We start from the raw sequence: 26,571 nt of genomic DNA, 5'->3' as shown, positions 1-26,571 counted from the left end.
TACATATAACGTTTGTATTGATTTTCTAAACGCTCACAACATGCCGTCCTGTTGTTCCCCAGCAGGGAGCGCTCAATGCAAACTAATGCACGCAGAGCTCCTGTGAGCCTAACGGGCTCCGGCATATTCAATGTAATCCGTTACTATTCCTTCAGTTTTAAATGAATCAGTCATAACCTTCAATTAGCATATTATTGATCAATTAATTCTTAAATAAAATTAATTCATGAATTAAATTATTTGTTTGGAATACCTACATTTTAGTTGCCTTGAATAAATACAGTTGTTTATGTTTGCTACGAACTCAACTCTAACAATTGCACCGTGGTAGCCCTGTCACAGTCTCTCATGAAGTAAGCAGAGTTTCTATTTCAATATGTGTACATTATTTTGTTTATATATATTTATATTACTTTTTTTATTAACAAGTCTAATCGTATTTTTCACCATTTAGTTTTTTTTTTTCAATCCAATCATATTCAGATGGGCTTAAATAATATTTCAGGTCGTGCTACGTTTAAATAAAAGGGGCTTTTTTTGTATGCCAACGGAGAAAAAATAAGAGTTTTTGGACCAACTTGGGGGTCTGGGGGCGGGGCTTGGGGTGAAGAAGGAGGGGCGGCGCTCCAGACGAGACAATATTAGAATAATCGCTTAGCAACCGTGACCGTAAACGGAGCTCGGCTGTCGTAAAGAGCCAAGCGGCTGGTGTTGAAAACAGTGGAAACAGAACCCATTGTGGTGTTGGAGAGGAGTGAGCCGCCGCGAGAGTGAAGCGCAAACAGCCAGTTTTGGTCACCCACAAAGCGGGGGACTCATTGGTCCGCGGACGGATATGGACGTTAAGTGCACGACGCGGAGGTTGTAGCCCTTTGTGAGGAGCACCGCGTCGGCCAGTCGGAAAGATCCGGTATGTGAAGAGTTAAGACTCGACATCCCAACTGTTTATTCCAGCAGCTAGCTGGCTAGCTGGCTAGATACCTGAGAGCTAGAAATGGGAAGCCCGAGCGGTTGTGCCGGATAAAGAGATCTCCGTCGAGCCTCGAGCAAAGCGGCCGTCGGCTTCGGCTGCCGTCTGCGGGGCTTTAAAGTATCCGCAACTTTGAAAGAACGATATGAACTGAGCGCTAAACGTTCCGCTACTACGGACCCGGAGAGGGAAAAAGTCACACAGGTTTGTTTCAGTTTCTCCCTCTGTGCGCGCGGCGCCGCCGTTCAACTTTACTCATTCCCACGTTAATTCGCAAAGAACAGACTGGTTGAGTTTGATGGAGATGAAAACTCAAAGCGAGTGCTGGAGGACTTTGAGCGTCACTGTTGCGTCTCGTGAAACGATTAATGGTGAGATAAGGTACTTGGAGGCGCTGTGTTTGGCAACAAACTCTCTTATCAGATTCCCACATCCGCTGCGCGGTGACAGAAAGCTTATTATTACCGCTATTAATGCCGAAAGCCGCTGCCAGTTTATTGTGTCACAACCGAGCTATATTTGGCATCCCCCGAAAAAAAATCAATGTTTAGTATGCTGCCCTTTAATTATGAGCTCTTGTCTTTTTTTGCATCAAACCTCATAGGAAAGAAGATTGCACGTTTATCCTGTAACACTATGTAAATAACTCTTAATCTTACAGGCAAATTGTTTTCAAAACATTGGACATCATTATCATTGTGGTATCATAGGACACCATAGTAAATGCATTCTTGAAGATGAGTATCTCAACAGGTTCTCGTGCTTCAGTATGTGTTGGATTGATGTCCTCCCTTTTTGCTTTCCTCCGTGTGTTTGCGACAACAGGTTGAGCAGTTTCCCCTTCAGGTGTGAAGACTCAGCCACAGACAATACAGGCATTATTTAGAATAACAGGCACGTTGATATGACCGTGGGATTGCTGTACTCTGTGCAAACGTCTGCCTTTCATTATTTTTCCCAAGGAGAAAAATAGATTAACATAACAGATTCAGTGTATTTTGGTCCAGGCAAAGCTCACAATGAGTCCCAAGAAATTGCTCTTTACAATCTAATAAATAGTGTTCTTATTTTTTATTTTTTTTTACTTGGAAGTAAGTTTATCCATTACAGAAGACTAATTGTGGAATCTTTCAGCAAGGTTGGTCGACAAGGGAATGATGAAAGTAGCCCAATATGGTTAAGACTTTCTACTAGTGGTTGATTTGAATGTTTGAGTGCTCAGCAGGGGAATGTCGTGTAATTGTAGCCTAAAAGCTCTCCCAGGAGTAGTATATTTTCGTTTCTGACCTCCTACGCATGCCAGATCCTTCTCAGATAAACCAGCTCCTTAAACATGCGGAGGTACATTCGTAATGCGCTGAAATGAAATATAAAAAGGTCTGTCAGAGCATCAATTTGATTTCCTCCCTCTCCAGACGGATTTCCCAGTTTGTTTAAACTGTTCTTGTTTTGACAGATTGTTCTAAACAGTGCGAGTGGAGCTTTACTTTGATGACCCGTTTGTCTTGCGGTAGCATTAACATGAGATTTAAAATGAAGGACAACTTTTAAAACTTTTATGAAAACCTGCTGCTGCTTCTGCTAAACATGAAAAACGTATTAGCCGTCGAGGTCTTCGCCGTGTGTCCTTCCTGAATCACTGCGTCATTTCGGCACCGAGGCGGATACTATTGATACTCTAATTAAAACCCCTAGCGTTTGGTTTGGGCCAGAGATGAATGGACTAATGTTCATTGTGGGGATGCTGCTAATTGGCGCTTTATATTCTGAGGACTCAATTTTCCATTAGGCGTGCAAATGTTGCCGTCATTTGTATCCATCCATCACCAACTATGTGTTTGCTGTACTGAAGCAATCCGGCTGTGGCTGAATGTTTTTGTGATCAAACATTATTGACTCTCCCAGTCGATAACCTTGGCAACAGTAGTTCCTCTCTCGAGCTAGAACCGCGCGTTGCAACGCAAGCAGGGTAGGAGTTTGAATTGGGGCAAGGCAGCCAGAGGAGGCTTCTTTTTTCCTTTCCTTTCTTTTCTTTTCCAAGCTTTGGAGTAGAGCGTCGTGGTAATGCCATCAGTCTGGCAGGTAGACACACTGACGTGTTTGCGTGGGTCCATTCATAGATTGAGCTGTTCTGTATTCAAGTGATCTATTTTCAGTCATTTCAATCATGAGTGCAATATCTCAAACTTTTTTTTTTCTCTCTTTTTCCTCGCCCAGCTGGCTATTAGTTCCGCACTGGTTCTATCTCTGTCCTCTCCCTATTTTGCTCACTCCTTTCCTTTCAATCCTTTTCACCACTTCCACTTTGCACTCTCTTCTGCATTTGATCTGGAATTAATCAAGCATGTTCTTGTGCGGCTTTGCTTCATTATATCATAATGAAGTTTAGCCTCAGGTGCAGTGAAAGAAAAGAGTTAGCCCGAGAGGAGCTCTGCCCTCGCACACCATTATCAGCAACCAGTTTTACACAATGAGCTTAGGATAAGATTATTCATGAAGGAAATGTCCCTTTCAACCCTTTCTTTCTTATCGGTATTTTTTTTTTTTTAATATCGAAATCTAAGTTTAATAAAGTTAAAATATTAGGATATTACGATGTCATCTTCAACTATCTCAACTTTTCTCATTCTGTTTTAAGCCTATTGCTTCATCTTGTGCCTTTTCTGTCCCACTAATGAGCCATTTTGCGACTCCTAACATCTGCCAAACTTGGAACATTTTGAATGCGCGACTCATCTCCCATGCATGAAGAGTCAGGCATCCTTTGATTTGCCCTCTTTTCTTCTCCTCACTTTCGAAGCACCACACCGCTGTACTTTTTCGACGTCGGAAAACTTTCCTACCAGACTTCTGGCAGTGGCCATATATGATGAGAGGTAATTTAGTGCTTATTCTAACCGGGTCCTGCCTCTTGGTGGTGCGTGTTCCCTGCCTCGCGCCGAGGTACTGTGGGGGAGGGACGGAGGAGGGGTCTAATTTGAAACACAAGTTTTCTGTGGGCATGGCGAGGGTTGTCCAAAAGAAAACACTGCTTTAAATTTCACTGCCCTTTTTATCCCGGTGGGTAACATCTGCGCTAGAATACAAAGCATCTGGTTTTAATTTAGAGCTTAAAGTGAACTTTACCCTCATCAAGAATCTGGGCTGTCAGCTCTGCCACAGAGCCCCGCTCAGTTTGCCTTTCGCTGTGCACGTCCTCCTGAATAACTCCCATCTAGGTGATGGCATTCGTCAAGTAGATAGCGAGGGAGCTTAATAAACGCAATTGCAGGTGTAGAATTCACTGGGAGTCGTCTTGTGGGGGTGAATAGCACGGAAAAAAATACCCCCCCCCGTCTTAAATGACCATGTCGTCCTTCCCAATAAATTCAAATGTTTTCCTCTCATTCACACCATCACTGTGTGTTTAGCAGCATTGAACGGCTATAAAAACTCTAATCTAGTCGCAGTTCAATTGGTATACTCTCCTGCTTTATGCTGAACTAAAGGGACAGGATCAGCGATAAGCCATAGGTGGAACATTTCTGCATTTCATTGACAGTATTTTAAGCATTTTAAGACTTCTCTTGTCTTTCATTAACTGAAAGCAATGACTATGTCAATATCCAGTTTAACCCGGGATCATTCACACACAGTCCAGGTAAAACTCTAAGTGATTGTGTTTTAATGCTTTCTCTGGGAAGGAGCAGGGAGCTTCGTCTCATCCTCTAAGCAGCGAGCTTATGCGTCGCATTGTTCTCGGGTGTCCAGTTCTCGATCCGGGTTTGTTCTAACTTGCCCTGACTTTCTACTGCGCTCCCTCAGGGATGAAGAGGTGAATGTCTTCTTGGTGTGTGAGAGGTGGTGCTTCACCCTCTTTGAGCCTTAGTTAAATGTCATATCGGCTCCCAGTCACATCTGTGCTGCGACTGTCTATGTCAGATGCTAAATGGCACTTGATTCGAGATCGTAGAACAACAAGATATTCAGTTTTCCCCCTCAAGCGATCGGCTTTCTCTCGCTCCCTGTAGTACCAGACACCCTCTATCTGACTTCATTTTGGGGGTGGTGGGGGTGGATTTCACACACTAACTTGCTATATTTCCCATTTCCGAATCCAGACTCTTTATCTAAAATAAAACTAGTTTGTTGTAGAATTTCAATTCTATACAAAATAGGACATTATAATGTTGACCTTAACCTGTGACTAAATTAGGCATGGAACATCATTGTCATTTTCAAAAATGGCTTGAAAACATTTTCCTTTCTTTCTTTTGTTTTTTGTTTTTTTTAAATATTGTTGACTGTTACTGGATGAAAGATGTGAATTGACTTTAAATCCCTTGTTTTTGCCCGATCTTCGTTATAGCACTGAAAGAAAATTTAAATTTTTGTTGCTTTGTTGAAACAAAAAAATGGTAAAAACACATTTTTCTTTGCCTTCAAAAAATATGGAGCTCGGCCATCTGTAGTCCCCCTATTTGAATATGGTCTATTTTTACAGTAGGCAGGATGTTGGCCTCATCTGCTCAAGGTGTTCGCAGACAGAGGTGTGAGGGAAGAAGTCGAGTATTCAGCCCTTATCTGGCGCTCCGCAGGCGCGCGTCTCTCCCGACCGCCGCTCACTTGGCTGCCTTGTAGCCCTTGTGTCTTTCCAGATCTCAGCCACTTCGATCTGAAAGCAAAATTCAAGGAACCCATCGACACGCGCGCTAATCACACTAGTGTGCCTGCTCGTTAGCCATGCCGTCTCAAGTCAGCTGTCCTAATGGGCATGTCCTAATGAGTTCTAATTGAGGATGGCTGATTTGCATAGCCTGAGTCATTGTCTTGTCTTAAAGCGACTTATATGGCTCATTTCAAAAAGCTGATTGGGGGAATCGAATGTAGCTTCATCATGGGATGAACTATGGTTGGGGGGGGGGGGGGCTTTATTCTCTGATCCCAGATTTCTGTCTCTTTCTTCCACGGATACTTCTTTCTATTCCCTTCTCCACTGACATCAATATGCGTAGCGGAGGTATTCACAGATCCTTTTTCCCCCCTGATCACAAACGTTATTTTAGTGACACCAGCCATTTTCAAAGAAACAACTTCAAAGCGTGATTAAAAGGAAGCAGGGCAGCTCTGATCAAAGGTTAAATTTTGCGCAGCGTGACTCTCTTCACAATGCAAAGTGAGATTTCGCCATTTGAAGCCAGAGAAATAAAATCTAGAATTCTGAACCGGGTGTAACTGAGACAAGCCGGTTTGCTGCATGTCAGCAGGAGGAAGTGATGGATATTAGTGTTGCTGGAGAGGAACATCCTCTGAGTGAAGCACATTTTATTAAACTTGGAGAGTGTGTTGTACATTTCCTCCTAATTTAATCACCAACACTTAAATCACAACTTTTCCCTGTTTTTATTTATTTTTTTCTTTCATTGGGGAATATACAAGGTCTGATTTCCCAAATAGAAAGGCCCAGGCAGGTTTATTGCATTGGCTGTGGGCCATCTCATTTCTGCTCAAAAAGTAATGAAATCTCTGAAATGACCCAAGCAATTCAAATTTGTGAGACAACTTCGTATGCCAGAGAAAGAGCTTTTTGTTTAATATGAGGTATTGCATGTTAGGGCTCTGGGTGCAAACATGAATTGGATAAGACCACCACCCGACTCCCAATTGTTATGTAAATTATAAGGTCAATTTTGATGTTATGAAAAGTTGCCTTCTTTGCTGATGTAGTGTGTTCCCTTCTCTTTTTCTCTGCTCGATTTCAGGACTGCTGGCTCCTGTGTGCCCACAAACGGCAGGACTAAAGAACATGACACACTGGCCACTGCCAGAGTCTGGCACAGGGCAACTGTGCCAACCTCGCCCCAGCCTGCTCCTTTAGAAGCTCACCCTTTGCTTCACAATGGAGAGGCATTGAGGTTGGCTCCCTGACGATCTTCTCAATACCTCTCCACCTCCCAGTCCCTCAATACCCTCCCTGCCCCTGCCCTCATCATGCTGCGCTTCCTGCCTCTCAAACTCGGCCGCCTGTACCGCTGTCTGAAGCTGCTCTTGGTGGTCGGATTGTTTGTCATTTTGTTGATGAACACCCACAACCTGTTTGCCTCCTTCCAGAAGAATGAGCTCACCGACAGACGATTTATCAACCTCAACAAGTGTCCCGCCTGCTTTGGCACCAGCTGGTGCCGCAAGTTCATGAATGGCCAGGTTTCGTTTGAGACCTGGGGCCGACTGCGATTTCTAGACGTGTTTAATGTGAAGAATGTTTATTTTGCCCAGTATGGCGAGCCCAGGGAGGGAACTCGCCGCGTGGTGCTGAAGAGGCTCGGCTCTAACCAGGAGCTGGCCGAGATAGATCAGAAAATCTGCAAGAGGGCCACGGGAAGGCCGCGCTGTGACCTTATTCAGGCAATGTACAAGACTGAATTTGCCCGGATCAACGGCGACGTTCGTCTGCTCACCCCGGAGGTGGTGGAGGGTTGGTCGGACCTGGTTCACTGCCCCTCTCAAAGGCTGCTGGATCGTGTAGTGCGCAGGTATGCTGAGACCAAGGACTCGGGGAGCTTCCTGCTAAAGAACCTGAAGGACACGGAGAGAATGCAGCTGCTCATGACCTTGGCTTTCAACCCTGAGCCCCTTGTATTACAGGTACTGTCATGTTTCTGTTTCTATGGATTTAAGCAGTGTGTGTGTGTGTGTTCAAATTGAGATGTCTTGAAATTTTACATCTGACTGAAGCAGTGTCTCAACCAATATGTGAGGTCAGCATTTTCCATAGTAGTTGACAAGTCATGGCTACTTGATCACCTTGGAAAGATCAGAGCATCAGTTTAAAGCAAGCCAAGGTGTTGACTCACAGAGCCCCACGGTAAATTACAGGGCAGGAATCCTTAAATTTGAGACAGGCCAGTACACCCTCCCCAAGTTGAGGCTACATCCGGACTGCTTGGACACTATCTGGAGCATGAGTATTCCTCCGCTTAGAATAGCGAAGAAATTTAAGAGCTGTGGCCTCACAAAAAGAGATTTTGGCTTGCGGCAATACTGCATATTTAACACTATATGTAGGGCAGTTTTGAATTATTCAAGGATGCTTCTGTAAATGGTCCAAGTTGTTTTTAATTTTAATATACGTCAGTGTCCACTACATTCCCGTCAATTGCGGGTGACTGGAGTAGAGGAATCTCTGGAGGGTTACTCAGTTTTATCAGAGCCAATTGTGCTTGATTTTTGGGGGGTACATTTCTAAAATGTTGTGTTGACCTATATTTCTGTCTGCAGTAAAGCATCACAACACAAAGAAATTCCATTTTGGTAAAGGTTTGCTGGAGGGGAAAAAAAATATTGCTTAATATTGAAAAACCATGGAACATGTGGCATTTTGTGTTGGTTTTTCATGGAATTTAAAAAAATAAAAAGGAAAATCTTCTAGTGAAATGTTTTTTTTTTTGTAAAACAAACATAGGTCAATGGGCAAACACAGAGACCGATAACCACACACTCATATTCACACCCGTGGACAATTTAGAGTCCTCTATTAGCCAGCCAAATTTCTTTATTTCTTTATGTGGCCTGCTTAAGGCACAATATCAGCTGGTAAGTAAATAAGGCTTGCGTCAAATTACAAGCAGTCGTTGCTGCCGTATGGTGGACTCGGGGTTCTTCGAAGAATGTGTTCTTGAAAGAAGTCGAAATAGAAAAGACTTTCACAAAGGGGTCCTTATAAAGCGACAGCAGACTATTTTAGACAAAGAGCAAATGGAGGCTCTGCTTAAAGGGCCTCCATAATATTGAAAAAGGACTCTTAAATTGTGCCTCATAAATGACTACTGTAATGGCTTTCCAGAACAAAGTCCTGTATGTGCATGTTTTTTTCTGTGACGGCAGTGTAAAGGTAAACTTGTGACCTATCTCTCTTCAGTTCACTATATATATATGTGGGTGTATCATAAAAACACAGTCAACATCCTTTTTCCCTGCTGATTTACAGACAGCCAATCAATTTCAATTTCAATCTGGCATTGACCGTGTCCCGTGAGGGGGACAGAACAACAATGGTCTTGGTCCATGGACATTCAATAACAAGTGCTGCCCTCCACCACCCCCTACACATAGGGCCGGACACCTCCAGGCATTTCAGAGGACAAAAGGCGAGATCAGCCTTTTAGTCTGGTCAATCTATAAAATCTGATTAGCCGTGTGTGGTCGCCAGCACACCCCACCCCCTTTTCCTTTCTCCTCTTTTCTCTCTCTCTCCTCTTTTTTTTTTTTTTTTTAAATCATCACTGCCATCCTACCGTACTTTTCTGTCCTGCTTGTGTACGCTCCACAGATAATTCCATCAGTGTATTTAATGGCATTATGCTTCAATTCAGGGGCTCGGTGCACTAGCCCCTCTCTCTGTCTACATCCCTTATCTTGCACTCTGCTCCAGACATCGCACACCAACACATCGTGCACACACATTGTCCACGGCCCTTTTCATTTCCCACTCAGCATAGGCTTCACATGTTTACAGCGACTCATGAATTGTTGATCTCGTCCTGAACTTGTGACCTGTGGGCATAGGAAAGTACTGTGGGATTTCTGCGAATGCATCAGGCCACAGGTAACACATGGTGCACACGGGGTGTGCAAATAGATAATATTCAAAGAAATGTGCCCAAAATCTCAGCGATCTCTGGATCTCGAGTGCCGTGACTGTTCGTGAGCATCGCTGAACTTGAAAGATGAGTAAAATTTGAGAGACCGAGAGATCCTATACACAAGGTTGGGCAGCAGTAGACCATAAAGAATTAATGGTGTCTATAGAGATTGAACAGGAGACGGGCTGCACTACAACACCTTGGAATCCTTTTTTTTTTTCGTTTTTCGTTTTTCTTGCCAGAGGTTAGTGCTTTTGTATGGTGACTAGTTCTAACTCAAGATAAGTGAAATAAAATATGGGGCTGCATTTTATGACCTGTTACTTAATATAACCTGATCCATTGCTTTTGATTACTCTTGCCTTTTTGGAAAGGCAAAGAAGTGCTTAATTTTGCTGGATTGGATTTGGTCCTTATCCTTATTTTGCAAATTAAGTTAGCTATATTTAGTATAAATGATTTGCTGTTGTCATTCTTTGACCGTGTTTATGTTTTAGTTTGTTTTCTTTCCCCCTGCCTCTCTTTTCTGGCGTTATGCAGTTGAATAATAGCGTTTCTGCTGTCTGCTGAGCGAGCTGCCCGCTCTCTTAGAAGGGCTTCTGTTTCCAGTCTTTTGAAGCCACAGGCAGTAAATCGGCCCTGATTCACTATGAGAAACCAGACCTTCTTTGTCAGTGGGAAACAATCTGCTGTGTTGTTTCGGGTCTGGCCAACAATGCGTTTTCTGTGTGCTCTGCAGCACACAAGCGTGTACACATGCTCATGCCACCCCCACTTCTTTGTCACGTGGGAGACAATTTGGCTTTGGGGAGTAAATATTTTTGGAAGACAAAATGATGATAGCTAAATGGGAGAAGAAAGAATAAGCTCATGCAAAGAAGGGGCATTTTATCCAGCTTCATCTATTTCTCCTCAACAGCGAGCAAACTTACACTAACAACTTTCGCTGCCTCTGTGACAAATCTTGTGTTGAAGGGCTTTCTCTTTGCCAACCCAGAGAGATTACATGATGCTGTTTAATTTCACCTCTTATTCAACAATAACTTGGTTTGCATGACAAGTGACTCATTTATTCTTCACATCTTTGTGGCTGGAATCCTATTTGCCATTCTTGGCTTCTCTCCTCCAGCTAGATGACTCACTGATTCATCAGGTGATGCTTGTGTTTGATGCACTACATCTGGCTCTGCCTTAAATTAGTTTGATTCAGCCTGATCACCACACACACACACACACACACACACACACACACACACACACTTCCAAATCATTAAGCTTGGTGAGTTGGCCAGGAGCATGTGACTGAACTCGCACCCCTTTCGGTCCTCCACCCTGTCGTGCTCAGTGAAGCCAAGAATAGGATGTGACAGCCCTGTGGGGTTAAATCAGTCAGCGGTACTCTCATCTCCTCTAAACTCAAATCTGTGCACTCGCAGACACCCGACTCTTTCATTCTGTTAGCGTCTCTCTCTCTCTCTCTCCCCACCTTTCACAGATCCACCTCCTCATTCAACATGCCGTCCTCACCTGACAGCAAGACATACTCATCAGAGGGCAGGAGTCTCTCACGTAACACTGTTTCCCCCCCTCCAAACACAGACTTCTGACACTGATACTAAATCGGAGAAGAGATGGAAGGGGAGCGATCAGATTGTTGACCTTATCTCCCATTCTTTGCCAGTTTATTTGACAGTAGGATTTCAATGCGAATATGGAAATAAACATTTGCTAGTGCTTGGAGCAAATTTGCCAGCAGACTTTTATTTTTGTTTAGCTTTGTGTTTTTTAATGGTGTAGCTGCCTCTTGGTGTGTTGTTGAATCATAATTGTTTTTTATATGGTTAGTCTTTACGAAGCTTTTCCATCATATGTTTTCCAATTCAAGTGAAGCTAAGATGTTTAAGTGTGAGCTATTCAGTCATGAGTTATTTCAAATGCAATAATAATAAAAGCAGCAGATAAAATGACTCATAGCTGCCTACACTAGCTATGAATCATTAATCTAATAACGGTAAATTAAAAATAAAATAACGGTGATTATTGCATTATAACATTCCATTTAAAATTCATGCATTATCCAACCTGGGGTTATGGGGTGACGGGCAAAGGCAGGCTGCAGCCTGGACAAGTCACACAGAAACACACACACATTCACATTTATGGACAATTTGGAGTCCTCAAATAACTTTAAATACATGTTTTTGGACTGCGGGAGAAAATCAAAACCCACGCACCCACAGAGGGAACATGCTCGCTTCACATAAAAAGCCCCCCAGTTGGACCGGATGTGAAGATTTAGCACCAACCACAACACCACATTGAGACCTGTGCTTTCATTCAGAGGCAGAAAGGATTATTACCAAGTAATCTTCTTTTCTTTTTCTTTTTTCCTTTCACATCACCATATCTGCGACATAAGTAATTATTTTTACAGTTTGAAGCATAAAATTGAAAAAGTGGGACTGTCAGGAGTACATGAAGACGATTTGAGATTGCAGTATAAGCTACATAATAAAAGGAAAAAAGATGGCTTACTGTTAAAGTCATACTTTTGGAAGCTAAAGTAATTAAAAAGGTCATGGAATTCAATTTTCTCCCACACGTCCATGTTGTGATAATGGAAGTAGAGAACCCGCTTTCTTTTTGCTACACAGTTTAAAAAAATAAATAAATAAATAAAAAAAAATCTGCAATCTTATGGTCTGTTTTTCTGGGTCATGCCTCTTCACAAAGATGATCAAAACCGGTTTTGTTTTTAGTTATTTATTTAATCGGGCATGTGGCTTGCTGTCCCCACTTAAGTAAGAGCCTTCTGTCTCAAAGGCCAGCTCAGTGGCTGAGGTCCACCAGTAAATACTATTTAAGTTGCTAGTCTGTGATTAGTACCTTTTGTTTTTGGGTCTGGGGGGATTGTGACGCTCTTAGCACATAAGAGAGGAGGTTGTGTACGCCGCTTAACCCTGCTTCAAGTGCTCCCAAACCCCCTTTCATTATTCTTATAGGCCTTTGTGTACAGACTGAATCCTGTTAGGATAAGACAGGGAGTTATCTGGGCCCGGCTCCCCTCTTTTGGCCGCCCTCGCTGGATGGAGGCCCCGGTGGAAAGGAGGGAGGAGAGTAGCGGAGGGTTTGTGCGAGTGTGTGTGTTGTACAAGCCAGAGCCTTGTGGTGTTTTTTTCCCTGTTTGAATGAGGCAGAATGCTTGTGTTACCATAATCCTTTCTCTCTTTCTCCCTCTGTCCACACACACACACACACACACGCCTGACAGCTGTGTTTGGTTAGGTAAATGCCTATGGCGATACCCCCCCCTCTACCATCCCACCCACAAGCTCCTTTTTTAGATTTGTCCCCCTCCCCCTCTAGCTTCCTACTGTTACAGCACCCCCACACTAAGTTATGCTTACCTCGTGAAGACAAACTTCTACACCGCAAGAGGGTCATTCACAATTCTCCACGGGCCCCTTAAGATGGGCAATATGGATCAGTAACGAGCAGCTCTTTACTTGGTCCTTTGGAGAGCCTGAGGCCTAATGTTGCAACAAAAGCTTCTTTTTTTTTTTCCCCTTTCTTTTTTAGCATACTCGCTCACGTGTAGTAATAAAACTGCCCAGTGCATTAAAGTATCAGACTCCTGGTGTCTTTTCCAGGAATAATGAGAGGCGAGCAGCGTGCATGTTGAAGCACGTTTACATGTTTTGCATCGGCATGTATTATTAGTGTCGGGTGTCCAGTCACAAGCGGACAGTTCTCAGGTTTGACATATTTTCTAGCTTGTGAGATACGTAATAGCTCCTTGCAGAAGGAAACTTTCTCTGTGCATACTCTGCTCTGCAAAGAGGTGACGGTGTGAGGTCAGTGACGGCGCTCACTATCCCGCCGGCTGCCCCTTAGATAATTGGCGCCCGTCTGAAACGTACAACCCTTGATCTAGGCCTCAAACCCACAGCCTTCAGGTCTGAGGCCAAGTTTCACTTGGGTTCCTTCTCAGCTGTGTGGGCGGCAATACCACCTAGACTGAGTCAACACCGCTGCTTATGACTTAACACATTCCTCGTCTTCCAGTGGAGGGATTTATGAGGTGGCTCTGTGTGCCCTGGCTCAGGTTCAGGTCGGCAAGGGGTTTCGACTATCGGCTAGCGACAGGAGTGTGTACCAGCAACCCCGAGCTGCACTGTCCTGTGCTCTCATTCCTCATCCTGCTCTCATTCTCTCCCTAAAGAGCAGAGGTCTGCACAACCCAGCTAACCTATTTCTATCAATGCTCGAAGGAGCTTACTGAATCATGTGCATGCTCTTTCTGTCTGTGCTGCACCAGCCAACTGGATGTAGACTAATCAGTCCCTCAGCCTGACCTCTTGGTTTTGAATTTTCATCTGAGCTGTGGGATGACAGTATTGTAATACTGTTGCATTATTTCAGTATTTTCTATATAGATTATTCTATATTTCTGTGGTTTTACATCCATCATCAGCTTTCATGTGCTTGACTCGGATCTCTATCAATAATAGTCCTAACATACTCTCTGAATGGTCCCTAAATGCACAACACTTGAAAAGACAGCACATACGGCTGCTGCTCTGCTGAAGGCATTACTTGCACTACAAGTCACAATGTCGGTTGAAGATTTTTCACATGTGTCCCAGATACTGTAAAAGAAGTGGTCATAATGAAGGAATGCCCCGATTTCATCCAAGGAGATGAAAGAGATTGTTAGATGCTTTGTGTAACAACTGGCATTGCATTATTACTGAGTTATCATGCATACAGTTTGGATTGCTGCTAATGTCCTGGCATGGCAAATATAATCGTGACTGATACAATAAAGTATTTTTTATGAGAAATGATACGCTATGGTACACCCAGAATATGAGCTGTGTGTTTTTTGACCCCCTACTTTCAACTCCACACCCAGCAGTCCTTTCAAAATACCTGCATTTTCTCAGATCAAAACAGCTGCCAGTACTGCACACTGTGCTTTTGTAGTCTTTGAACTGTAAGCCTGGATAAAGAGAGTCACGGCCCAGTATAAATTCAGATACGAACACTTTACGCACACTTTCTCTCAACATTTTTCTTTACTGACAGTAACACATAACACACTCCTCAGCTCAGTGCTCTGACGAGGCAGTTCCTGGCTCCCATCTCTGGAACAGACAGCATCATTGACTTGTATTGCAGGTTTTGGGGGTGGAACAAAGACATGAGGTGTGGGGGGGGGGGGGGGGGGGGATCAGGGTTAGCAGAAGAGGCAGCAGCAGCAGCGGGAGAGAAGCGAGATGGAGAAGAAAGAAGTAACGCCATGTGTGCCAGGATGAGGAGTTAACACGGGCTCCCCTGTGAGGCCTGAGCTCTCGCTGCAGACTAACAGACTGGATTTTAAACTTAAATGGCCAGCAAAATGCCAGACGGGGCTCACCACATATCCTCCAGACACACAAGGTCAACAAGAGAGCTGCACAGAAAAGCACTGCATGTTTAGTTCTTTTAGTTTTTTTCCCCCCGAAGTCCAGTGTAGCAGCCCTAGCAAGTTTTCGGCCTCGCAGAGCAGATGTGACTGCATCATAATGCGAAGGCCCTTTGATAAACAGACTGAATAATGCTAATTTTTCTACATCAGGAAAGATGGAAGTTTTCCTTTTTGCTGTCATCTGTTGTGTCTGACTGAACAGATCTATCCACCTCGCTTCCTCATCTTCAGCGTCTGATTTCTGGAGCCTTGATGAGTCCTGTCCCAGCTTGTTTGCTGAGGTTTTGTTGAGGATAGAAAATGTTGAGAATTTACACCACACCCTGCTCAGGGTGCACAAGCTGCTCACAGAGGAAACACTCCTGTGGCAATGTATGCCTTTTTTAAATTTATTTTTTGCTCAGAATAGTTGTGGTCTCAGCCTGACGGCAACTGGTCCAATGTATTTATGCGTGGCTGTGTTTGCACGTATGTGTGTTTGATGGACCAGTGTTCTTTGCAAGCCAGCCAAGGCAATATCTTGGGAGCCAGTCATGTTTACTCTGCCCCTGAATAGAGGGTTGTTATCAGCCCTGGTCACGTTGCATGTTCTCATTCACATGCACTTGGATACAGTTTCAGATGGACACATACGAGCGCAAACAAGGAGTCTCTTTCGAACTCTCTCTGTCTCTCTCTCTCTCTCTCGCTCTCTGTCTCTCTCTCACCCACGCCCACGCCCTCCCCCGAGTGGCCCGGGAGAAGGGCATGCCTTTGTCAGCAGATGTCAGGACGCAGGTGTGTGTTCCTGCGCCTTTCGCTCCATTCATTTTATCCTCTCCTCCAGAGGCTGCACATTTGTCTGTGGCCCTGTTTCATTTCAGCCCACTCCAATCTCGCCCCCAGAGGACACCAGCATGTCTGTTGTATTACAGGGAGGGAGCAGGAAGCACAAACACACCCACCTCTCCTCAGTGCTACTGTAGTGCACCGGCGCAACCTCTAAGATTAGATTAGTCAGTCTCAGTCCGAGGAGTCACACTGAGGTCGTGCTTAATGAGAGATTCAGTTTTCCAGCTCGTGTCAATTGTCAGCTGAGCCAGGCTCATTATTTCTGTAACTCTGGAGAAAAATTCAATCCAATGGTTTGTACAGAAATCAAAACACATTTATCACTTGGGATGAAATAGTTTGAAACTATAATTAAAACCGTACTTGATTGTTGTGCTTAATAAAAAAAAGAAAAAAGAAAAGTGAAGCAAAGCGCAGTATGGGTTTGTTTTCATTACGGATAATAGAACGTCGAAGATTCTTCCACCTGGATGAAATTTGAAATGTGTTTTTGTTCTGCCACGACTGCTGAGGTTAATTTGAACAGACTCAAATTGATTCTGGAATAGACTCTTGTTATTAGTGCATGTTCTCATCATAAATAACACAAAGGATGGGTAAAATTAACTTGGAATGCAGTTAAATCAACAAATGGCTGCTCCCTTTTTGAGGTGGGACATGAACTTGTCAGCTAAACCAGTTAGTGCTTCATTCATACACAAGGCCGGTTAACTGTCATCCAGCTGCTTGTGTCTGTTCAGGGCCGCAGAGCTGCCAGACAGTAGTCCTCTCCCTGCAGCAGTGCTAGAGTCACCTGGAGTTTATTAACAGTGCGGTGGGACGTTTTCAAGATGTCCTGCAGATCATTTATTGACAACATTTCTTGAAATTCCATTACATAGTGTTTGTTTGTTTTTTTGAAGCACTCAAATGAATTTTAACCGAAGTGTGTCCACACAAAACATGACATTGGGATCCTTTTTGACAAATTGCATGTGTGTGGTTTTTTTTTGTTTGTTTTTTTAATATATCCATCATTACAGGAACAGAACTTTTTTTTTTTTTTTTTTTTGTCTCATTGTTAATTTTTCAGAAACTTAACAAAATTCACTTCCTGCACAACACACTCACACTGGGTCCCAGGTCTCCTCAGAGATTGTGCAAAGGATGTAATATTAGGCTGGGCTGTCCAATTTATCCCTGTCCCCCTCCCCCTCCTCAACGCCTCATTGCGGACGTTAATGACTTCTGCAGAGTAACCGTTTAAAGAGCAGTAAGGGAGAATGATTGGTAGGACACTCGGAGTATTTATCAACCTCTGCAATAGGCAAGTTGGAATCCAAAGCTCTGGTGCCCACTTTCATGTGCCTGCCTGTACTCTTCAGTAGTTTTCACCTTTAGACGTATTAGGTATGAAACTCTAAATCTAGGAAGCTCATAAAAATGGCACCAAGGTATGAGTTGTTAAGACTCCGGTAATTGACGCAGCGCAATGAGCCTGTGAGCGCAGTGAATGAGCGACGTCTGTGTTAAGAAGTGCGGACGAGGGCCAGACAGACATGAAGGCGTTCTCATAACAGCCGTTGACAGTGTCTGAAAGTAGCCTCGGGGCATTCATCCTTCTCCTCCCTCCCATCAGCCATCCCCCCCATCTGCTGTCGCTCTACTTTTGCTCCTATTCAGGGCTGCAACCTGACAACAAAGAGAGAGATGTGTTTAGCAGGCAGGTCTTTGCTGGTTTATTCCCCCTGTCTACTGGAGCGGAGAAGTGAAAGACACTCTGTTTGTCTCTTCTGTTTGCCGTCTCCATCGTATTCTCTCTTCCCCTTGCTCGCTTTTCCCATGCCCCTGCCATCTCTTCACTACACCTACCCCATACACCCTGCAGGGGTGAGAGTAAAGCAAAAATCTGGAGCTTTTCCGAAGCAGGTTTAGCCGTGATATCAAACGAGCCAAGTTTTGTCAACAAGACCAAGAACAGCTTTGGATCTGCAGCAACATAAAGCCATCGGTTTGAATTCATGTCAAATTGAGGCAGACCCAAAAGGGATGAACCACCAGCTTCAACTTAATCGTCCTATCCCACCTTCCGATATTACAAAGCCATTTTGGAGGTTTAGCCTGTCATTAATCCAAATATCTGGCCACAGGCTAGAACTATCCCTCGGAACACAACACTCTGGGTTGTGGTTGCTTTGTTTCTGCACATCTGCTGCCTTCTTTTCATTTGAGACTTGTCTGGTTCCTTGAATTTATCTTCCTGTCAAGTTGGCCACATCAGAAAATGTTTTGGAGAAATTTGGGTGAGTCATTATCGAGTCGACCGATGAAGGACCCCGAAGACAGACAGACGGGCTGCAGGAAGTGAGCAGTGCTTCGTGGACAGACTTAAGTCTGCCCCGCAATTGATTGGGTCACCTAAGGGAAATGGGCAACCAGCACGGCATGCATCTTATCATTGCCCCCCCCCCCCCCCCCCCCCCCGAGCTGGCACATCTTTGGTAGAACCGATGGGAACAAGAGATACACCTGAGGTATAGATTTATTCTGCTAAAACAGGCTGTGATGGACTCAAAGTTTCCATGTTGTGTTGTGAGTTGCCACTTACGAACAGATCTTAATTCTTCCTGTCCGTCCATCAGATCATTTAAAGTTGTTTCACTGTCGGACTCCCTTTAGAGCCCCTTTTCCCCAGAACCCAGTTAGTGTGCTCAAACTAAAACGCCTCAGCAATATAGTGCACAATGCACAAGTGAACCTGCAAATTGCTGCAGAGTCACCAGTTCACTGAGCAATGGCTTCTTTGTTACATGCACCTACCGGATGCCACAGCCTGTGTATGGCAGGGGCCCAGCTGTTGTCTTTGAGACACAGCAGCTGTGCGGCCCCATGGGGAGGGGGTTAAAATGTATGTCTTTAAATAATTTGTATTTCATTAAAGTTTGAAGGGTGTTAGGCCAGCCATGCATATTTAACCTCACTCTTCTCCACAGAAATTGAAAGCCAGTAAAGTATTGCGTTACCGCCAGTGTAAAAAGAGACGCAACAGTCATAGAGGTTCACACCTTACCTGCAGTGTCATGGTGTGTTCCTTGCCATATCTCCGATGCGATCAGGTTTCAGTGAGGGGAGGGGTACCGAGGCTGCCGTGAAACCCGAGCGCTCCTGACTCTCCGCCTGCGTCTGCCGCCGCGGCTCCCTGCCAAATACGGGAGCCTCTGAGAAATTTGTTACTTGTGGGCTATCGTTGAGCTAGCATATGGCCAGGTGTTTCTTGGAAAACGAGGCAGAGGGTTTATTGTAAAGGATGAGGGCTTATCGCTTTGCTGCAAAAAAATCATGTGTCTGCAAAAAAAGGGGGTGGGGGCATTCTATTATTTTTCATTAATTTATCCATTGTGACAGTCTGTAATAATGAAATGGGATTGCTAAAAATAAATGGATGTAGAAGAAAGGAACACAAGCGCTCATGGAGAGAGATGCAGGCAGTGCCGAGGCCCACAGGATCTCAGCAGGCTGGAACGTTGCCAGATGCAGCCGCTTTAAATCTAACTCATTAGGTGACATATAAGTCTGTGTGTGCTTGCCTATGAGCAGCATTTGCAGCTTATGGTTGAAGAGTGCACATGTTTGACCTGACATAGATTGGGCTATTGTGCCATGGCTGTGACGCCACTCCATTGTCATTTGGTTGCAACCTACATGGTGATTCCTTGTCAGAGCTGCATTAACCCCGTTAGCGGAACGTCATGCAGCACTTTAAATCACCCCACTGCAGCTTCACAACACATAAGGCTTTCCTGCTAACTACTCCCACCACAAATCACCTCCGATCATTTCTCTGGAACCACCGAGTACAGCGGCATACATCAGCTAATAGCTGTGGGGCTTTAACACCAACTGGCTCTTTGCTTTTATTAAACTTAATCCGTTATACCCCAGTGCTGGCTGTGTTTCACGTGATCCTTTGGCAGATTTTCAACTGTTGTGCTCACAATTATGTGTTTGAAAATAACCTAAGGCACCACACCATGCGTTTGTAATTTATTTAGTTTTGGTTTTTTTTGGCTTTCTGCATTGACAAACAAGTATTTTGTGCAACTTAAACAAATATTTTCTGACAATGTGAGGCTTCTCTCAATTTGTTTGTTAGCCTTTGTTTAAAAAAGCCGATGGGTCATTTCTAGTTTTCTCTATCTCTCCTCTACATTACACTGCCAGGCTTCTTTTATCTTTTAAAATCAGCTGGGTTTTTTTTTCCATCTGTTTCTCCTCCCAGAGTTTCCCATCAGATGAAGGGTGGCCATTCGCCAAGTACCTGGGAGCCTGTGGTCGCATGGTAGCTGTCAACTATGTGGGCGAGGAGCTCTGGAGCTTCTACAACGCGCCGTGGGAGAAAAGGGTGGACTTGGCGCGCCAGCTGATGGACATCGCGGAGCAGCTCACCAACAATGACTTTGAGTTTGCGCTCTACCTGCTGGACGTCAGTTTCGATAACTTCGCGGTCGGTCCGCGCGATGGGAAGGTCATCGTTGTGGATGCCGAGAACGTCCTCGTGGCGGACAAAAGGCTCATCAAGCAGAGTGAGTGTCGGGGTGGGGGGTTGTTGATTCTCCGTGTGTGTTTCCAAGATTGTGATTAATGCAGCCTATTCGCTTAGTTGCCATGACAGTACCTCCTTGTTTATGAACATGTCACATGTTTAAACATTACAGAACAACATCTACATTAACACTTAAAGCCACTTCTGGCGATAAACCTGACACTGGGGCTTCTTCGAAAGTGTGACAAGTAAACATTAACTATGAATTTTAATGAATGTCTTCAGTGGCCTTTCCTTTTTTTTCTTCTTTTGTGCGTATAATTCCAACACTGACTGCAGTTTGGATTTTTAACAAACACTTTGTGAGAACTACATCTGCCAACTGTAGCTTATGAGGCAGTGATGAAGGTTTGAGGAAAGGCCCCGAGGGACAGACTGCTGTGGGCAAATTTGCACATGCTCTAAGCCTCCTCTCTTCTAAGAATATACTCTTCCAGCAACCCTTCTGCCTCTAACATGTACGTCCCCATCAAAGCGAAAGATCGTCAGGATAACGAGCCATCTCCACTGCCCTAGTTTTTTTTTTTCTCTCTCAGAATAAACCTCATAACAAGGATGGAAAGTGCGATACATCACACATTGGATGAAGCAGTCACCCACCCTTCAGGACCTCCCCCTCTTCTTGGGGCATAGAGAGCGACGACCACCGAGTCAGGCTCCAAGATTTGTCCCCTCCTGCAGAAAATCCTATTATAGTGATGAACTGTGTGTCGCAAGGTGTTGAGGTTACACTATTGTGTCCTGTGACAGATATGAGCTATTGTGTGAAAGTGTGTGTTTGTGTGTGAGTGTGCAGTTTTTTGTTTTTTTTTCCAGTTGAAGGGGGAGTATTGTGATGAATTTATCCCACGATAAGGCCTCGCTCTCCCAAATTACAAGATCTGACACCAGAGAACCGCAATTGTCCAACATACCTCATGTTTATTCACCCCCACCCCCCCACCCACACACGTGTGTGCGCCATGCTCAGAAAGGACTGTATATATTTACCTTATTGCCACAAGCTACAATTTTCCACCCTGTCAGAGTCGCCCTTTGCAAGTCCTTAAACCCAATCCAGGTTGAGACTTCCTTAGTCTGGCCGACACATTTACAGCTTGACAACTCAAGCTGCTTACCCTGGCCATTCAGAGTTTAAGCCTCAAGTTTATTTGCTTCTCGCGTGTTTGTGTGCCTGGATCTATTTTGTGTGTGTCGGTGCCAAGTGCCTGGGCACAGCAGGTAGAGGATGGATGACGGCGGTAATGAGAATTACGAGGTCACGGCCATGTGTCGGGACAGCGGCAGGAAATAGACGCGGCGACTTCCAAAGACTCCAGAAACAAGAGAATTCAATCCCTACAATTAGAGCCCGAGATTGAAAGCGCGCTAAAAGAGTGTGATGCGGATCTCATCAGTCGAAGCTGAGGAAAATTGATTTGCAAATCAAACGCGCAGAAAGCCATGTGCTGTTCCACCCTCTCGTTAGTGGCATCCATATTGATGGGTTTGGTTTTGGCAAGATAAAGCGCGTGCCGTGTTCGAGCCGCGCGCTCTGTTTGCACAGTCCAGTGATGCGAAAGCAGCCATTCCCCATCGTTGAGTTTATAGCATTTGAGGATGGTTTCACCCCCGGTGGTTTTTTTGGAAACACATGCTTTATAATGTAACAGACACTTCACTCATTCTCATTCTTGTCTCTCCATGATTGCTCATCGGCTTCCGCAGACACGCACAATAGCACTTGAAACACACACACACACACACACACAGTGGGTCTCTAACGTTCAATAATGCACTCTAAAGCAGGCACACATTGATAAAACCGCCTTGTACTCTTGAATGCTACTAGTAAGGCCACGCTAACAAGCATTTCAGGCCCAATGTCCCTTCTCGGCGTAGCCTTGTGAAGGTGGAGGAGTGAGGAGAATGTATACAAGCTGGACCTGAGCTCCTTAACATGGAAGGTACCGGATGTGCATCAGATGAGCGAGACTGGCCGGTTCTGCCCTCCTGCTCGCTCTCCACTCATTTGAATTGGAAATAATTTGGTTTGCTTTGGAAATGTAGCTTTGTTACACTCTGTCCTTCAGAAAGGGGTGAACTGAAGGCGCAGGTAAATAGGCCTTATCCTTCTGTTTCGTCTTTAGCCGAGCCTCGCACACTTTGTTTTTGCTACATTGATCTTCGTCCTTGAGTACGAACTACATTTTGTGTGTGTGTGTGAGATATGTGTAGTGTGTGTGTAGGATTGAAAAAGAACAGGACACTCTCCTGATGCCATCTGTCAATCAGTGCTGAGGTGTGATGCATGGCCAGCTCTGCAACATTAATTGCTTTCACCTCACCTTGCCATTTTTTTTTTTTTGTCACGCACACATCTATATATGTGTGTGTTTGCGGGCAAATCCATCATCATCACCCGAGCTGATTGAGGTTGATGTGCCCCTCCTCTTCAGCCGGCCACAGGGGCCCCCTTGCTAACTGGGCAGCGCTGGCTGTTTGATTGAGTTGTTCTGATGAGGCAGAGGAGAAGTGCATTACTACTCTGATTCACTGATTATGTGTTTGCATCCTCTGGGTCCGCCCCCACCACCACAGCCACTCACCCACCTCTCAACAATGTTATTGATCTGCTTTTTAATGCACAAACCTCTCTCATCATTCCAGGTTATTTTCTTGGCTCACTCTTTTCCAAGTGCAAACCTCCAAAGAGGAGGGGGAGAGAAAAAAAACCCAATGTGAAATGAGCTTAAGAAAGAATTTTATTTGCCCAATAAATCAGGGAAGTGGTTTATTTCTGTCGAATAGAACTGTAGATGAGTTGTTTGGCTGTGTGCTTTGAAATCGCATTTCCTGGCAGTGCCTGCGGGATGTCAAAAGGGGAACCTTTCTTCCTGTCAGGGACGGGTGAGGGCAATGTCTTTAGCAATAATTTGCACGAACTGAAAAAAAGCAGTGAAAGAGTTTAGTTGTACGACAAATAAATAAACTTGATGACAGATTTTGCATCTACAAAAACTTTTGTCTTATGGTTAAATGGGAAGACTTCAAAATAAACTTTTTCAGCAACGTAATTAAGAGAGTGGTGCACGGTAGCATTTACATCAGTTTTGAAATGGAGGCTTGATTTATGGCGATCCATACTCTGAAGAGGGGTCCACTCCTTCCAATTTCTCCCAAGGTCAGATCATCCTTTCAGGTCCTTTACTGCATCTGTCACGTCACAACGTTGCACTCGAAAAAAAACAATTGTCTTTTCCTGCTCAGACTCTGAACGAGGAGAAAGTTTCTTTGGTGTGGTGGTTCAAAAGAAATGCAACGAGCTTAATTAGTCAAAATCTACCGATATTCGCAAATCAATCTGATCTGTGAATGGGACACTCGCATCTCTCAGTTAAAAGGAATTCTGTTTGACCTGTAAAGGTACCATAACTGTATGACCGCTTTTTGAGTCAGACACGAGTGTCCATTCATGCTTTAGGAGTCAGGTGTGTTTGCAGCTTGACACATTGCTTGCATGCTATAAAAAAGTTTCTTTATGTGGAGGAAACACAACAGATAGCGTCTCAGAGGAACAGTCTTTTTTTGTCAAAATGCAACTGTAACCACTGCCACATACCATCTCCTGTCGGTTCGGATGTGTCACGCTAGGCTGTTCTTCTGAGACACTTACTAGTTTGTTGTGTTACACAATTCTCTCCTCCTGCAAATGTATAAACCAGAGGTTGGTACTTTTTGTCCTGATGGAGTACAGTCAGTTGCAGCCTAATGTGTCAACATGTGGCTTGATGAAGGGTCACGCATTACAACCGCATTTAGAAATAATATCCCATGCAGGAATGAAGCCCTGCATTTATAATGACTGTCATCTGATGTAAAGACAACCTATTCTGTGTTCATATGACCTTTTGACATCTCTCTGAAAAACTCTTGACTCCAGCAGATGTAGCCAGCTTGCATGTGTTTTCTATTTTTCTATGGCCCTTTGCTGATTGGAACGTGTCGCTGTTTCTCCACAGATAAGCCCGAAAGCTTCGACGTGTGGTACGAGAGCCGTTTTGAGGAATGCGACAGGGAGGCCTGCCTGTCTTTTTCAAAGGACTCCCTTTGTTCCAGGGTCACAGTGGACCACAACTATTACGCCGTGTGCCAGAACCTGCTGTCGCGGTACGCCACATGGCGGGGCACCACTGGAGGTCTCCTCCACGACCCGCCCGCGCACATAGCCAAAGATGGACAACTTGAGGCTCTGTTGGACGAATGCACCAAACCCAAAAAGCGCTACGGCCGCTTTCAGGCGGCCAAGGAACTGCGTGAATACCTCACCCAGCTAGCTGCTGCTTCCTCCTCCGCCGCAGCTAGGTAATAAATGGAGTCGGCGTTGGCCCGACGCACTGAAAGACTGGATTCTGTCCTCTTTATCTCCGGACTCTTGAGATCCTGGTTCTTGTACATGATGTCATCCGTTCCTCTTTGTACACTGGAGCAGGAAGGTTTTAGGTATTGCATCGGGTCGTACGAATCCAACTTCAAAGCAGATTAGTTAAAGCCCCAGCTCTTACCTGACTTTGCTCCGGTGTGCAGGAGGAGTGTGGCACCACTAAATTCTGCTTAGAACCAGGATAGAGAGGGATAGAGGTAACTTCTCCCCTCCCAGGGTGGGCCGTCACCTCTTGGGGGGAGGGGGGTGACAGGAAAGGGCTCTGGTTGATGCATCCTCCGGTGGATCCAGGCTAATGCAAACCAGAGTGTTCAAGTAACGTCACACAGCCTGACCACATGTATCCTGCTGTTCACTCTCCGACCATGGAAACTTGTTTCGTTGCGTCACATTTTCAGTTCTATTTTGCAGCCACAGTCGCTTCTTTTTTTTCTTTTTTAAAATATTTGTTCTTTTTTCAGGGTTGAATTTGAATCAGTTGGCGCATTTACTTTTATTGCTTGCTGTGCCATGCCCCCCCCCCCCCCCCCCCCCACCCCCACCCCCCCACATCCCTCCGTAGCAGTGCTGCGGGGAAGGTGGAGATAGCATGAATTTCCTGCTGTCAGACAGCAGGGAGGCTCAAGGTATAGTAGGTAGAGAGGAGCGGCATGGGGCTTCGGGGGTTTGCTTTTGATTTTCAGAGGGGAAAAAAAAAATCAGACCCTTGACAGCTATACAAATATAATTTCCTCCTACTTCAATCAATCACTTCATTTCCAGGTTTCAGGATTGTGGCAATCATCATTTTTGAGTGTTTTTTTTTTTTTTTTTTCCCGTTCAATAGGAACCGGAGAGAGTGAGACAGCTGCACATAGGAAAAAGAAGGCGATAATTGGACATGGGTAGTCCCTTGATGCAGATGTGCCTATACCAAAGAGGCTATATGTGATATTAGGAACTCTGAGCAGTACAGAGACGGTAGCTTTCCCTCCAGTCTTTTCCTCCACTGGAGTATTTCATTTGTACACACGCTTACATGAGCTGACAGACCGGCATACCTTTTGTGTTTCTTTCCCCCCTAAGAAATCCATCCAGACGTTTGTGAGGCTGTGTTCACACTCGTCTGGACCAAAGTGAAGGAAACAAAATTGAATAGGAAAGATTTAGCTCTTGTTCTGTTTTATTTTCTGTTCCCACTGATATTTTGGACCAAAACATGTAAACAGACGTCATACTGGATTATTCTGCGTAGTATATTACTCTTCAATGGTAGTATTCTCACGATTGCTCGTAAGATGTTTACAGGAGTCAAGACAGACGCGGGAATTCCTCGGTGGCTCTCGCCCGCGGAGGATCTGCCGTGAGGAAACCGCGGTTCAGACGGCTGTCATGTGTTTGGTCCATTTAGATGTCTTAGGTCCACGCCGCGCTTGCATTAAGTCAAGGAGTTGGCTTGTAAGCTGACCCACTTTCTGTTGCACACCAGGCTTCAAATGAATTCGCCGCACTGACGGAGCAATCACGCAAGAGTTTGTTTTAACATGACGAGTGTGAATAAAGCCTGCAAGGAGAACTTATTGTTACGTCACCTTTCTTTGCTTTATCAGCCTCTCATGGACTTCATCAATGGTAGTAGGGGTAAATGTAGACACGTTTTTTTTTTTCTGTCCATAAGGTGTAAAACAAGGATTT

The 26,571-nt window shown here is 44.6% G+C and overlaps 1 protein-coding gene across 2 annotated transcripts; it reads left to right on the top strand.

Moving 5' to 3' along the window:
* Window positions 1-656: 656 nt before the first annotated feature.
* dipk2ab (divergent protein kinase domain 2Ab) lies at window positions 657-26,571 on the top strand. Of its 2 annotated transcripts, none has more exons than XM_080489384.1 (4): window positions 657-910; window positions 6,712-7,594; window positions 20,151-20,454; window positions 24,476-26,571. In XM_080489384.1, exons 2-4 carry the CDS (start codon window positions 6,941-6,943, stop codon window positions 24,820-24,822), a joined length of 1,305 nt encoding a protein of 434 aa, XP_080345510.1. In that variant the 5' UTR covers window positions 657-910; window positions 6,712-6,940; the 3' UTR covers window positions 24,823-26,571. The 2 variants fall into 2 exon arrangements, with proteins under 2 accessions (XP_080345510.1, XP_080345511.1); XM_080489385.1 differs by having other exon boundaries at window positions 676-1,174.

The sequence above is a fragment of the Lipophrys pholis genome, assembly GCF_963383615.2.
Source record: "Lipophrys pholis genome assembly, chromosome: 20".
Classification (NCBI taxonomy): domain Eukaryota; kingdom Metazoa; phylum Chordata; class Actinopteri; order Blenniiformes; family Blenniidae; genus Lipophrys; species Lipophrys pholis.
This window is presented reverse-complemented; position numbering and strand designations above follow the sequence as displayed.

What these genes read in the sequence shown, in the direction of transcription:
- dipk2ab (XM_080489384.1), top strand. Translation starts at nt 6,941, where the DNA reads ATGCTGCGCTTCCTGCCTCTCAAACTCGGCCGCCTGTACCGCTGTCTG. An exon ending in CTGAGCCCCTTGTATTACAG is followed by an intron (nt 7,595 to 20,150) that starts GTACTGTCATGT and finishes TTCTCCTCCCAG; the next exon opens with AGTTTCCCATCAGATGAAGG. An exon ending in CAAAAGGCTCATCAAGCAGA is followed by an intron (nt 20,455 to 24,475) that starts GTGAGTGTCGGG and finishes GTTTCTCCACAG; the next exon opens with ATAAGCCCGAAAGCTTCGAC.